Consider the following 15,654-nt stretch of genomic DNA (forward strand, 5'->3'; position numbering starts at 1 on the left):
TTGCAAGTTTGGGGCTGCATTTCTACAAATGGTGATTTGGTCAGGATTAACTGTGTCTTCAGTGCTGAGAAATATTGGCAGTCATTTATTGATCACTGCAATGCCAACAGGCAGGAATATGATTCTGTTGTTAGCTCTTTAAGATGTTTGAAACAAGGACTGTGTGCACACGTACCAAGAAGAATTGATGCTGCTTAGAAGGCAAAGGACAGCAACAACAACATTTATTTCTTATATAGCCCATAATCACATACAGTATGTCTCAGTGGGCTTTGACAGGCCCTACAGTTGACACCCTCACACGACCCTTCTGCACGCAAGGAAAAACTCCACACAAAAAAACTATAGGAGAGAGAAAAATAAAGGAAGACCCATTGGGAAGGAGTGATACAGAGAGATACAGAGATCACACACGCTCGCTTCTTAAGCGTTTTCTTTGTCTATCCCCTTGTTTTCTGTTTTCTATTTTACATTCTTAACTGTCTTTCGCGGCACAGCGCCATCTAGGGTCACGGAATTCGACGGGTCACAGAATTCGGTACAACACCAGCACAGGTATAGAGACAGTTACCGGCTGACTATACTGATATGTATCCGGGTATAGAAATGATTCTAGGAAAACTTCTGATTCCCTAATTAAATGTAGGTTTTGGATGCACTCTTCTAGGTCTACTATTTTCTCCGTCATTTTGGTTACACATTTACACTGGCTACAGTGACTCACTCACTACTGACAGAGTTTGACAAACTACACAAACTACATAAAAAAAACATTTTTTTGAGTTTAGGTAAGTCCTTGGAAGTGACAACAGCTCACATATTGAGCACCACATATTGATTTTATTCATTGCATTTTGTTAATTGATACATTTAGTAAGCATTCATAATTTGTTTATTTTTTTCTACATCTGTGTTAAAATATAGTGTTTTATATCTGTAGTGTCATGGTACTTGGAAAGCATGGAGGCAAAGCTGAATATATGTATGGCATCTGGAACAAGACCCAGTGATACAAGGAAACTTGTTTCCTTGTGTTCTTTTAAGACATTAGGTCTGTTCCCTGTCCACAAGGTTAGATCAGTAGCTGGGCATCTGCCACCATAATTTCATATGCATGCCACGTTTTTGGGCATGGATCAGTGACCTGGACTAATGGTGTCCAGGAGGCAACCATAGCCAACATGGAATAAGGGAGCCTTCAGAAGTAATGTCTCACATGATGAGGAAACAATGGAAACAATACAGTAGTGAGCATGTCACGGTTGCAGGACATGGCGAGGAAAGAAGGATGTATATGCTCAACATCACAAGACTGGGGATTTAATACAAAACACTAGACAGGGTAAAACATCACCAAACAACAACCCAACAGAGAACAGGCAGCTTTAAACATGCATACACAGGTGTGAACGATCTAGAATCAAGGGAACACAGGATGTACATGAAACTCCAGTCCAAACCCAGGACCTGTATCCCTTCCCGGACCGGATCCAGACACAGCAATATCTTAGCAAATAATATACTTTATTTCTTCAATTCTCTCACCTCAAAACAAATCTGTTCTGTGCAAGGGTCTGTGCATAATGTCATTGTTTAATGGTTTGTATTTATGTATTTATTTAATGTTTTATGAGTATGATATGTTTTTGTCCCAATTCTCAATAATGTGTGATATATATGTCATCATTTAGTGCACATCTCAGGCACAAACACAGGAAAGTGTGTTTCTTTGTTAATGTAATAGGCTATTTTTAATGTTTATTAGATCGGAACAGTGGTGGGTCCAATTAAGTCTTGATAATAGAAAGCAATAACTGAGTTTATCTCTCTGTGACCTCTATAGACAAACACTAGCTTCTTTGCTTCATAGTAAAAGCTTGACAGGGCATTATGTCTTGCCATTGAAGTTATTGATGTTGATTAACTGTGACCAAAAATCATTGTCTCTCTGACTGGCACATAAATAACTGAGCTTGGTAGAGGTTTTTTTTGTACTTACATCTTAAGAAAAGTGTGTTGCACCATGAGTAATTGCCATGATGATTGATTGTTGCGGAAACTTCACCCACAGACAACGTTTTGTATATTAAATTTGTGTTCTAAATTAGAGTGATTTTAATTTATGGTTGCAGAGCCATGCCCATCACACCTGCTGCAGAGGCACATGGCAGAGCTTCTGAGGCAGGATAAAGAAATGGGTGCCAGCTTCCTGAACAGTGTCCTGAACCAGCTGAACTGGGCTTTCTCTGAGTTCATTGGCATGATCCAGGAGGTGAGTGAGTGTGGATATGCAGAAGTGTTCATGCATTCAGTCTTTTCTCTCCTTGAATTGTATAAATGGTACACTGAAGTACTGTTAACTTTGATATCAGAAAACAAAATGTATTAAATAAAAAATTGTACAGTTTTGCATAAGTCACGATCAATACATAGACACAGACTGATCCACACACAATTTCTTCTGTAGATTCAACAAGCGGCAGAGCGCCCAGAGCGGAATTTTGTGGACACGCGACAGTTGAAGGTGTGCGCCACCTGCTTTGACTTGTCTGTCAGCCTGTTGCGTGTGCTGGAGATGACCGTTACCCTGGTGTCAGAGATCTTTCTTGACTGGTCTCGCCCTTCCGCGGAACTGCTCCTTCGCAGATTGGCTCAGGTGAGCTAGTGAATATGCAAACTTAAATTGTAGTCAAACCTTATGCACACATGCTTGTTTAGTACAAAATATTTCCTCGACCATAGCATCTTCAAAACTGAGGCTCCTATTCTGCAGTTGCCAGGACCTATAAAAAGTTACCACTGAACTGGCAGGTCAATGGCAGACAAAATGGATGTACATGTGGAGAGAAGGCTGGCCCATGTTGTGTGATCCAGTAAATCAGCTAATGTACCTCAAATTACTGCTGATATTGGTTATGAACAGCGCACTGAAGTTTGGTTAGCTCACACCGATTCATGTTCACCATGCAGGAATGGAAGAAAGGGGCCTGGTCTGATGAAGCATGTTTTTCTTTTACACTGCATGGATATTGAATTGAGGGAAGACTTGGTGTCAGGATTCACTGTGGGGAAGGAAAATTTTGGCTCCTGTGTTTAAGGGGATGTTACTTTGACATGTTCCACCTATCTCAATGTTGCAGTGGCCTTACTTAAATGGCACGGTAGATACCGGGATCAAGAAGTCGGTTCACACAGCAGACCTCACCGGCGGCATCTTGAATCTTGAATTGGTTAAGAGATCATTAGCAGCCATTTCCAGCTATAATAGTCATTTATACATGGATCATTAAAAACCTCACAGTTTTGGAATACAAAATAAATAAAGTTATGGAAAGGTCACTGAAATCTGATTGACTCATGAATGTATAATGAAGTACGTGTTTCTTTCACAGTCTTAAAGGAACTGTTTTTCTACGTTTCTAACTACAGCGTTTAAAAATAGAGCAGGTCTATAGTATCTATAGTAGCTTTCATATTCTAGCACCTGCACAGCCGCGTTTCTCCTTAATCCTTTTATTATTATCTACAACACCCAAAACATATATCCTAGGTTTGTTGTGGTCAAGAGAATGATAGGAGTCTGAGAAGCAGAAGAAGGTAAAATACAAGTAGAATATAATTTAAGACATGATTATTGCTCCCCAACAAACCCATCAGCTTGTGCTCCTGGGATTCTGTGGCTGTGGAGATGAAACAGTATTTCTGCCCAGTCACACCAGTCTGGGATTTCAGTTTGCACCACTAATGTGAAAGTGCAACAGAATCCTTTAAAGATTCCTCCTATACACAAATAGTCTTTCTATTTTTTTTTTGATTTTGGGAAACACGCTGTCCCGAATGCAATTTTGAACCATATTTTGAACTGTATTTTAAAGCATTTATGCTTATTTTAACTCAAAAACAGGCCAAATCCTGAACAGAAACGATGAATTATTATTAAACAGGGATACAGAAATAAGCATCAGAGGAAGCAGGTCAACTAAATTTTTGTTGTGAGTTTTATGTTGTGAGTACAAAATATGATGAGGGATGAAGATTATGATATTGGGATTGATTCAGAATGACCATGACTGTTCCTATGCATGACTTTCATTTTGTTCCCTGCAGCTTCTGAACCAGGTGCTGAATCGTGTCACCGCTGAGAGGAACCTCTTTGACAGAGTTGTCAACCTGCGTCTCCCAGGTAATGTTTGTCTGGTTGTTTTTCCTCACTATTCTACTTTTCTTTCAATCGCATCATCTTAATTCCATGAAAAGTGCATTCAGGCTGCCAGGGGCCTTCAGATCAATCTAATTCAGGGAAATCACATCTGAGGGACATTTTGCTATTTTCAACTGTTTCCCTCTGGTCAGCTGAACAGTCAGTTGTTGCTGTAACCTGGGATGCCACTTACTTCTCTGCCTTTGGGCAAAGATTGTATAGCAGTCAGGAGTTTCCACTGGTCTTAAGATAAATGGTTGGGTAGGCAACAATGGACAAGAATGCACGATTAAGCTAGATGTTGAAAGAATATATGACTGCAATATCCACCCCTCCCACAGCAATTTAACTCCGTCATTCAAAGTCATTCTTGCAAAACTCATGAAAATGGTTCTGGCCAAAGAAGAATGCAGGAATCATGGAGAAACAGCAGCATGACTGATTCATAGTGGAGCTGTGCTGTCTGCTCCAGATAGTTAAGTTTGACCAAGTTAAGCTAGATATGTAATTTTTTTGAACAATTATCAGTAGTAAACAAATATAACAAGTAAACTGCAAATGATTGATCTAAGTCTCCTATCATATCTCATCTTCTTCATTATTTGCTTGTAAATGCTAGTGAACCACCTCCAACTCATGTTTTCTAAGTAGTCTGTTATTTGTAGGAAAATTAATAACTCCATTAAGTGACTTTTTGGATCATAAAAGGTTACCGCCTCATTCCTCATGCTTTTTCGGCCCAGGGAATTTCCCACCTCTCCCCTAAAACATCTCCACCAATCGTCATGGCTTGCAAATATAAAATACGAGATCCATGCAGCAATTTGAATTAAACAAGGGGTTGAATAGAATATTTAAGACAACATATTAAAAGAGTTAAGAAAGGACTGCCTAAGAAACCACATAAAATACTGCATAAGAACACCTTATAAGAACCACATCACACTGGGATTTAAACAAGATTTAAACACTGATTGGTAGGTCATTCCATAGACGTGGGGTGGCCATTGCAAATGCCCTGTCAACCTCTGTGCTTGTAATGTGACCTAGGAACAGACAATAGTCTCTGGTCTGAAGACCTGAGAGAACGGGATTGAGTGTAAGAACGAAGTAGGTCTGCCAAATAGGCTGGAGCTGAGGCATTCAGTGATTTAAAAACAAATAAAAGAATTTTAAAACGGACTCTAAAACAGACAAACTACCAAAAAGCATACATTCAGTCTAAGTTCCAGGAAATTTAAGGCCATCCACCTCTTGACATCAGTCAGACAGTCGGTGTTTAGCATTTAAAGCTACAGACACAAATCTCATTGTGGGACTGGCAAAAAATGGCTGCAATTTTGCACCAAGGCTGAATTTCGGAAACAGACTTTAAATAAAGTATTAGGGGAACACTAAGACCTACATAAAAGCAAATAACAATAATAATAGGGGACCTTTAATTAAGATTTAGTAGTACTCAATTATGATAGTTCACCTTCATCTTAATTTGTGATATAACTTCCTATTCTTCACAGCAACTGGAAATATTATCTCAGTGTAGAGAGCCAGGCTGACACCAGAGCATGTTGATATGTTCACAGTCAGCACTGCTGTTCTTTACAAGAGCTATAAACTATTTACAATAAAAGTGACTTTATGGACTCTTAGAAATTACCTTCGTTTACATTTTAAGTTGCTGTTTTCACTAACATATTTGTAATATTTTTTGCACTTATATTTTTATTAATTACAGGCCACTTTTTCTGTATTTGGTAACGTTATAGCCTTTTTCTAAAATCTTTTTAGAATGAAGGAAATTTGGAACTACCAGGCCTAGATCTGGCCACCCAATCTGAGTAATCAGGGAAGAGGTGACTATGAAGCCAGTGTTCATGTTTGGAGGTACTGGAAAGTGCAGAGTAGGTTTTAGTCTATTGCCATGGTGTACATTACTTGTCCATTATAATGCTACTGGTCCATTTGAAGATCCCTGAAGCTTTAGCTGTTACGGTGGTGGTGGCAGTGGTGACTCTGTGGTTTGTTTCATGCTAAGTCATTGCTGTTCATTGCTATGGACGAGGATTCATTTGGTGATCGCTTCACTGGACTCTGAAAGTGGTTTGGGCGCTTGATTCAGTGCCTCGGAGAGAACAAACAGAAGCAGCGGCATAAGGTGGCATTGTAACTGGTACAGAAATATGTGGCTATAGTAGTATATTTGTACAACAGTGGCCCGGTACCCTAACTAGGACAGCCTAACTGAGGTGAATTTAACACTGCTAAGCTCATTCCAGAGGTTGATCCTACAGCTGAGATACTCATGTTGCTCGGTAGAGATATAATACGAGTACATAAAGTGAGGGAGCAAGTTAACGGACCTCACAACGCCCCCTTTGCGCAACGGCTAGACTTAGGATGGGTGCTAGTCGGAGAAGTCTGCTTGGGGAGCACACACAAGCCAACGGTTAACTCGTTTAAAACAACAGTGCTCGAAAATGGTCGACCTTCAACCTTCCAACCTTGTACAAATGTATCCTATGTATCAAAGAAAGGATAGATCCTGAGACAAGGACAAGGAAGGGAAACTTAAAGAACAACCAAGCTGCAGGAGAATTGTTAGGACGAACAGTCTTCAATCAAACGGAGCGTGACAACAAGCTGGCTCCTTCAATTGAGGATGACATCTTTTTGAAGATGATGGACAAAGAGGTCTACAGAAATAAGTCTAACAGTTGGGTGGCTCCACTCCCATTCAGACAACCGAGACAACGCTTACCTAATAATCGTGATCAAGCAGTCAAACGTTTCACATCGCTCCAGCGCAGCCTAAAAAGGAGACCAGAGATGTTACAAAAGTATGTAGCCTTCATGGAGAAGATTCTGGAGAACGACCATGCAGAGGTAGCACCACCATTGGGACAGAATGAAGAATGTTGGTTCCTTCCAACATTTGGGGTGTTCCATCCTCGAAAGCCAAGCCAAATCAGGGTGGTATTTGACTCGAGCGCTAAGTGTTCTGGAGTTTCTCTTAATGATGTGCTTCTCACAGGGCCTGATCTTAACAACACGCTGCTTGGAGTACTGATGCGGTTCCACAAGGAAAAGGTAGCTATACTTGCAGACGTACAGCAGATGTTTCACTGTTTCATAGTGCACCCAGATCACAGGAATTACCTGAGGTTTCTGTGGTATAAGAACAATGACGTAACCAAAGAAGTCATAGACTACAGAATGAAAGTCCATGTTTTCAGGAACAGCCCGTCTCCAGCCATAGCTATTTATGGACTCAGGAGAGCTATCCGAGAGGGTGAGAGAGAACATGGGAGTGACACAGTTGACTTTGTGGAGCACCACTTTTATGTGGACGATGGTCTTCATTCCCTTCCATCTGATGCTGAAGCCATTGATCTGCTCAGCAGAACGCAGTCATCATTTGCCAAATCAAATGTCAAGCTTCACAAGTTTGCTTCTAATAGCCGAAAGGTCTTGGAAGCTTTCCCTCAGGAAGACCGAGCAGCAGTTGAAGGGAATGTGGATCTCAGTGGGGAAGTTGTGCCCATTCAGCGCAGTTTAGGTCTTCTGTGGGAAGTGACAAGTGACACGTTCACCTTTTCTGTGGCGAAAGACCTCAAGCCATTCACCCATCGTGGTGTCCTCTCCACGATAAATAGTATCTTCGACCCAATGGGGTTCTTGGCACCAGTTACGATCCAGGGAAGAGCTCTTCTAAGAGAACTCACAGCTGAACAGTCGGACTGGGACACGCCGCTCCCTGAAGATAAGATTGGCAGGTGGAAAGTCTGGCACGACTCACTAGAGAGGCTAAGACACCTTCATGTACCACGTACATATACGCCGACTTCTTTAGCCAAAGCAGTACACGTACAGCTCTGTACATTTTCTGATGCATCTACCAAAGCTATTGGTGCTGTGTCGTACCTGAGAACTGTACAAGAGAACGGAGAAGTGCAGGTCGGATTTGTGATGGGAAAGTCCAAGCTCGTACCTCTGTCTGAACCAACGATTCCAAGACTGGAGCTTTGTGCAGCCGTTCTAGCTGTGGAAATGGTTGACCTGATTAAAGATGAACTGGATTTAAAATTAGATTCCACGAAATTCTACACTGACAGCAAGGTAGCTTTAGGTTACATCCACAATGAATCGAGACGCTTCTATGTGTACGTCCATAACAGGGTTCAGCGCATTCGTCAAACTACGAAGCCTGAACAATGGCATTATGTGCGCACAGAGGACAATCCTGCAGACCTCGCATCAAGGTCTGTTCCTGCTTTGCTCCTGGCAAAGACGACGTGGTTTACAGGACCTCAATTTCTCATGAACACTCCTAATGAATCAGAGCAGGCTCAACCTTTTGATCTAGTTGAACCAGAGCTGGATGTGAATGTCCGTACTCAAGTGAGAAGCTATGTAACAGAATTACGAGAGAAGAACCTCAAAGCGGAACGCTTTTAAAGATTCTCTAGTTTGAGTTCTCTCATTCGGGCCATAGCATTCTTAATACACAATGCAAGGTCTCACATTCATTCGAAGTGCACTGAAAAGTGTAAAGGGTGGCATAAGTGTGATCTTCCTCGCACTCCAGAAGAATTATCTCAAGCAAAGGAAATCATCATTGGCGCTGTGCAGAAAAGAGCATTCCCTAAGGAATTCAAAGCCTTGATGATGAATGAACCAGTCCATCCAAGCAGCAATCTTCTTCACCTCAGTCCAATCCTGCAGAACAATCTCATCTGTCTCGGAGGTCGACTGAAAAATGCTAATCTGGACATTGGAGAAACTAACCCAATAATTCTCCCAAAGGACAATCATGTTTCCTTGTTGTTAGTCAGGCATTATCATTCTCAGGTACAGCATCAAGGTCGTCACCTCACGGAGGGAGCTCTCAGGGCAGCAGGGTTCTGGCTTTTAGGTGGTAAAAGGCTCATTAACTCTGCCTTACATAAATGTGTAACTTGCCGTAAGCTCAGAGGCAAACTGCAAACACAACGCATGGCTGACTTACCTGCGGTGCGTCTCCAAACCTGCCCTCCTTTTACTTACGTAGGTTTAGATGTTTTTGGACCCTGGTCTATCATCGCACGGCGCACTAAGGGTGGGCAGGCAGGAAGCAAGCGCTGGGCTATTCTGTTTTGCTGCATGAGTTCCAGAGCAGTACATATCGAGGTCATCGAATCGATGGATTCTTCAAGCTGTATCAACGCCCTTAGACGTTTCTTCGCAGTGAGAGGACCAGCTAAACAGCTCATGTCTGACTGTGGCACAAACTTTGTAGGAGCGTGTAAGGAGCTTGGAATGAGTGGGAACAACCCTGAGACCACAGTGCAGAGGTTCCTAAGCCAACAAGGGTGTTCATGGGTATTCAACCCCCCTCATGCTTCACACATGGGAGGTTCTTGGGAACGACTAATCGGAGTAGCTAGGAAGATTCTGGATGCAATGCTTCGTGATCAGTGCACTCGGTTAACACACGATGTTCTATGCACATTAATGGCAGAAGTAGTAGCCATCATCAACGCAAGACCACTAATCCCAGTTTCAGATGATCCTGAGGACCCATTCATCCTATCACCTTCAATGCAGTTAAACCAGAAGGTTGGAGTCCCACCTATACTGGGAGACTTCACAGACAAAGATCTTCTCACCAAACAGTGGAGACAAGTGCAGGTTCTTGCCAATAGATTCTGGAGTCGTTGGAGGCAAGAGTACCTGCCAACTTTGCAGTATCGTAGGAAATGGAACAAGTCACACCGGAACTTGCAAGAAGGAGACATTGTGCTTCTTAAAGACAGACAAGCTGCCCGTAATGACTGGCCTATGGCTGTGATTACGAAAGCGTTCCCTGGAGGGGACGGGAATGTACGAAAGGTGGAGTTAAGGACAACTAATCAGGGAAACTCAAAGACCTTTCTCAGACCAGCTTCGGAGGTTGTTTTGCTTTTGGGTAAAGACTAGTATGTATTAGCTCTGGTTAGTGACCTCACAGAGATCAGGCGGGGAGTGTGCTGCCTTCTAAGGCATCCTTTGAGTGCAACTTTATTTTGAAAGGTTCAAAGTTAGAAACTTTTAGCGAGTGCTTTTATTTTGTACAGGAAGTTGTTATGGGTCATATCCTGTTTCCTTACAATTCGTCAAGACCACACTAGAATTCAGTTGTGTGTAATCTGGGTCCATCGCATGTAATCCACACTGTAATCACCACAGATGCAATGTCGTGAGTACATAATTTCATAAATTAAAGTGTTAGGTTAATGTTAAAGGCATTATTTGTTTAAGAAAAGAAACGTAAATGTATGTTACAAAGACAATTTATTTATGATTGTTAAACACATACAGGATGGTTAATTTATGTTTTCCTGTGTTATAGTTTTCACTCTGTCTCTGTAAATAAATGAAGTCACAGTAAATGGCTTAAAAGAAAACTTACGACGACTCAAGCCATTATTTGCGGGAAGAGTTTAACTGGCTGTATAGCTTCAGTTCCACACTGTAGTGAGGACAGCACAGTGAAAAGACAAGGAAAAGCTGGTGTTACATGGTGGTAAAATGGATGGAAGACAAAGCAACAAGACTTCGATGGCTAGTGGGAGAAGCTCACGATCATCCATGTCTTCTGCCAGTGCAGCAATACGTGCACATGCCAAAGCTGAGGCAGCAAAAACACGCCTTGCATACGCCGAACAAGAAGCTCAAGTCAAGATAGAAAAAGTAAAAAGAGATGCTGAGTTAGAAGCGCTTGTTATGCGTAGAGAAGCAGCGGCAGCTGAAGCTTTGGCACGTGCACGTATTGCTGCACTGGCAGAAGACATGGATGATCGTGAGCTTCTCCCACTAGCCATCGAAGTCTTGTTGCTTTGTCTTCCATCCATTTTACCTGTGCTTGATTATGTGACTGTGTAATAAAGTGGACTTAATAGTTGATACCGTGTCTGGGATTTTAACAGAAAGCCAGAGTAAACAGGTGTGTTATCAATTAAGATTTAAACACTGAAACTGTGTCCCAAACACCAACCGGCAGGCTGTTTTACAGCTGCGGAGCTCTATAGGAGAAGGATCTGCTCCAAGCTTTAACCTTCTGTATTTTTGTGTGACGAAATGAAAATAGAACCTTTTAGCCTGAATTCAAAGCATCATGTCTGGAAGAAAACATTAGTTTTATTAGCTTTTTTCTTCTTTTTTTCTGTTTTCTACATTCTGATCCAAGACTATGAATTTATGTGACCCTATTAGGGAAAAAAAAAAATTCTAGTAGTCTTGATATCTTTTGTTTGTGCATGTGCAGGTATACACATGTGCGCTAGTATGTCTTTTACATGTTACCGCCTTAGATAATGGAGTGCAATGCACAAATAAAAATGTTACTTGCTATGTTGGGTAAATTATGCAAGAAAATTGCTCGATAATTACAAATCCATTCACCATGGCGTCTGATTGTGAAAAGCTGCAACAACGTTCAAGCTTCTTTGATTTAATTTTGCGTATAGACTTTTATAATAATGTCTAGCATTGTGGAAGGCTCTGATCATGCGTAATGACTGGCAGGCTGTGGGCATGCAGAAAGGTAGGCAGGTGGATAGACAGATTCAGTCATTTGGGTAGAATTTAATCATGGCTTGTTCTTATTATAAACTTGCAACTTATTGCAGATTAAATTCTCATCAGCTGCTAAACTGAAGCATTTGTAGAATTGGCATTTATACTGATTTATACTGTGTTTTTGAATCTGACATCTTAATTGGTGGGGCTACTGTAATGGATATAAGATAATAAAGAAATTAATAGAAGAATGTTCATATTCAGTTCTTTATTTCTGTTTGTGTGTGTGTTTGTATGTGTCCATGTACAGGACTGGAGAGTGTTGACCACTACCCCATCCTAGTGGCTGTTACAGGGATTCTTGTATGCATACTGATGGACAGTGAAAGACGAGGGTAAGATATAAGATAATGTGTACTTTCTTACTTTCTCTCTCACTCACTCACACAGACACACACAAGCACAACATAAAATGCCAATTTAAACATGCATACAAACACATAGGTAGATCTATACCTTGTTTTCTCCTGATGCACAGAACATGACATGTCTTCTTGTCTATAAATGGTTAAACATATGAAAAACATTATTTGACATATATACACACACACACACACACACACACACACACACACATATATATATATATATATATATATTTTTTTTTTTAGAGGTGGGTATAGATTAATTTTCTTAATCTATATTAATCTCACTGTAATCTTGGAATTAATCTAGATTGATCTAGATATTAAAATATCTCATTTGAATTCTGCCAAAGGCATTCAGAATATGTGTGCTACCCAAATAATGACTAAAAGTAAGTCTTTCTCAACGGGAGAAACGGGTTTCTCAAGCCAGGTGGCGCATTAGACCAGGGGCTCATCTCCTGTTTCCAAAATGCATCACAAACTGCTTGAGAAAGCTGTTCTACTATGATAATTGGTGATGAAAATAAATTATGTTCAATAAGATGTACTTTTGTTTACCAACTGTTTATTCAGTTAAATAGCTGCATCCATGTTACCACGTCATGTTTGATCAGTAGTAAGTCCCTGTAACTACTGATTGTAAGTCGCTCTGGATAAGGGCGTCTGATAAATGCTGTAAATGTAGTTACAGGGACAGTCCCCCCTGGAGCAACTTAGGGTTAAGTGTCTTGCTCAGGGTAGTAAGTGGGATTTGAACCTGGGTCTTCTGGTTCATAGGCGAGTGTGTTACCCACTAGGCTACTACCACCCATAGGTGGGAATGTGAAAGTAAAGTGATTGTCATTGTGAAACAAAGTATAGTGCACACACAATGCACACACAACGAAATGTGTCCTCTGCTTTTAACCCATCACGCTTGGTGAGCAGTGGGCAGCCATGAAAGACAACCGGCGAGCAGTGTGTGGGGACGGTACTTTGCTCAGTAGCACCTCAGTGGCACCTTGGTGGATTGGGATTTGAACCAGATTATGGGGCCACTTCCGGGGCCACAACTAGGCCACCACTGCCCCAAAATAATGAAAAGAACTATGATTAAAGATCTTTAAGATACGTTTCTCCAAGTGAGGCTTGAACTCACAACCTTGGCATAGCTCATCAGACACTGTTTCATAAGTACCATGTGCTAACTGATTGCACCACTGGAGCCATGTGCTCAGCATCCCTGAAATGCTTGGTTTATAGCCCTCCATAGGCTCATATAAGCTCGATATAATTGATCAAAGGTTTGTCATGTATTCATATTTCTTGGAACTGAATATAACCAATATTCTAAAATATCTGGGCTACTCAGATGCTGAGGCTGCTGAACAAAAGGCCATCGGCTTTTATAAGCTTTCCCTTTTGACCTTTATTTTAGCAATCAAAAGCATTTTCTTTCTTCAACCTCTCTGAAAATTGGGTTTAATGGGTTGCAGACATACAGGACATGAGTACTGGTGTAAGATTATCATGGTTTAATGCGTTGATCTTCTTGGCCTCTTGCATTACATTTGGCTTCCATGTTTTTTCACAATGGCTTATTTTCATATCCACACTTGACCCTGTCTTTCAAAATGAAGCACTATAGCACCAGTGCTCAATATGAGTTCACCTGCTTCACTTCTTAAAAAAAAATAGTTGGACACTGCCTGATCATTGTATCACTAAAATTTAGTCTTCATAATGTTATGGGTGATCTGTGTACATGTCAGATTCAGCACGTGAACAACTCTGGAAAAATACTGATGCATATAAATAATACTAAAGTCCGATCCTCCACAGGTAGCAGGAAAATTATAGCATTTGAATGAAACTCCTCCTGTGGACAAACTCCTACCTGCAATTAATGAAAGATTCACAGCAGAGAGCATTGAGAGAGCAGTGGGTGTGATGGCATGTCATTGAAATGTCGGCGAATTACCTGCAAAAGCCTAGATGCCTTCATGTTGTTTCCACACAGGGTGTTGACTGCTATTTCTATTTGTTCGTGGTGGTCTTGCCACTGATTTTGCCATTTTAATCTATTTACATTTTTGTTTTATTGGTTTGATACTATTTTCATAACTAAAGTGTGCATTTTCAAAACTCACATTTGATCACATTTGTAACACTACTAGTCATTCTTTCAAATCTGATGTCATGATTTCATTGTATTTGCACATATTTTCATTCCACTTAATCATTGTTTCAGAACACATGATCATTGTGATATATTTTGAGAACATTTGCTTTAATCACCCAAACAAAACAGTAAGATCTTTTTTCAACTTAGTACTTAGTACCAATCATTTCATTCAGGAGCAAATAATACAAGGTAAGCGTTTCAAATTGTCCTTGGTGATGAATGAGTGTAACTGAACCTTAAAACTTGACAGCAAATATTACACTTATGTTCAGACAGAAAAAAAAATAAATAAAAAAAACACACACACACACACACACACACACACATATATATATATATATATATATATATATATATGTGTGTGTGTGTGTGTGTGTGTGTGTGTATATATATATATGTGTGTGTGTGTGTGTGTGTGTGTGTGTGTGTGTGGTGTGTGTGTGTGTGTGTTTTATTTATTTATATATTAGAGGTTGTCATAGATTAATTTTCTTAATCTAGATTAATCTCACTGTAATCTTGGAATTAATCTAGATTCTAGATTAATCTAGATATTAAAATGGCTCATTTGAATTCTGCCGAAGGCATTCACAATATGTGTGATACCCAAATAATGACTAAAAGTAAGTCTTTGAGAACGTGTTTTTCAAGCCAGGTGGCGTATTAGACCAGGGGCTCATCTCCTGTTTCCAAAATGCATCACAAACTGCTTGAGAAAGCTGTTCTACTATGATCATTGGTGATGAAAATAAATTATGTTCAATAAGATGTACTTGTGTTTACCAACTGTTTATTCAGTTAAATAGCTGCATCCATGTTACCACGTCACGTTTGATGTGGTAATTTCACAGTTCGAAGACACGTTCTGGCCCCCTACAGTGCAATTCGGCTAGGTATACATCCGTGCTAAAATATCAAGGTGAAAGTCATCATAGTGTAGCGGTTCTTCTTCTGCATTGTGTATCTTTTTGATTTCGTTTCTTGAACCACAAATGATGAGCTGACACCCAAGAGATTTTCTGTGCAAAGTGTATTCTGTACAAAAAGCAAGGTCACGTCAGAACATCGCATCACACATCGCGTCTTTCTGCACCTCTCTCTACAATATACAGTATTAAAAGAACATAAAATAATATTCACAAAATTACACACATGCAGAATATTCCTAATATGTACATAAATTAAAATGAAAGAAATAACTTTTTGCAGAGAAACCCCACGCACCTCTCACAGCTCACGCCATGTGTCCAAGAGACCTGAACCGGGTCTCAAAAACAAAATAAAAGTCTTTACAACAACAACAACATTTATTTCTTATATAGCCC

General features: G+C 40.4%; 1 protein-coding gene across 2 annotated transcripts in view; it reads left to right on the plus strand.

Annotated features, from left to right (window-relative positions):
* The window catches only part of LOC114800346 (E3 ubiquitin-protein ligase RNF123-like), a 93,283-nt gene that overhangs the window by 31,115 nt on the left and 46,514 nt on the right, over positions 1 to 15,654 (plus strand). For both annotated transcript variants that reach the window (XM_028997577.1, XM_028997578.1), the window contains exons 32-35: positions 2,133 to 2,272; positions 2,468 to 2,656; positions 4,108 to 4,183; positions 12,048 to 12,132. In XM_028997577.1, the coding sequence (XP_028853410.1) occupies positions 2,133 to 2,272; positions 2,468 to 2,656; positions 4,108 to 4,183; positions 12,048 to 12,132 (490 nt within the window). The remainder of the gene's footprint in view (positions 1 to 2,132; positions 2,273 to 2,467; positions 2,657 to 4,107; positions 4,184 to 12,047; positions 12,133 to 15,654) is intronic.

This window comes from Denticeps clupeoides, chromosome 12, assembly GCF_900700375.1.
Source record: "Denticeps clupeoides chromosome 12, fDenClu1.1, whole genome shotgun sequence".
Lineage (NCBI taxonomy): Eukaryota > Metazoa > Chordata > Actinopteri > Clupeiformes > Denticipitidae > Denticeps > Denticeps clupeoides.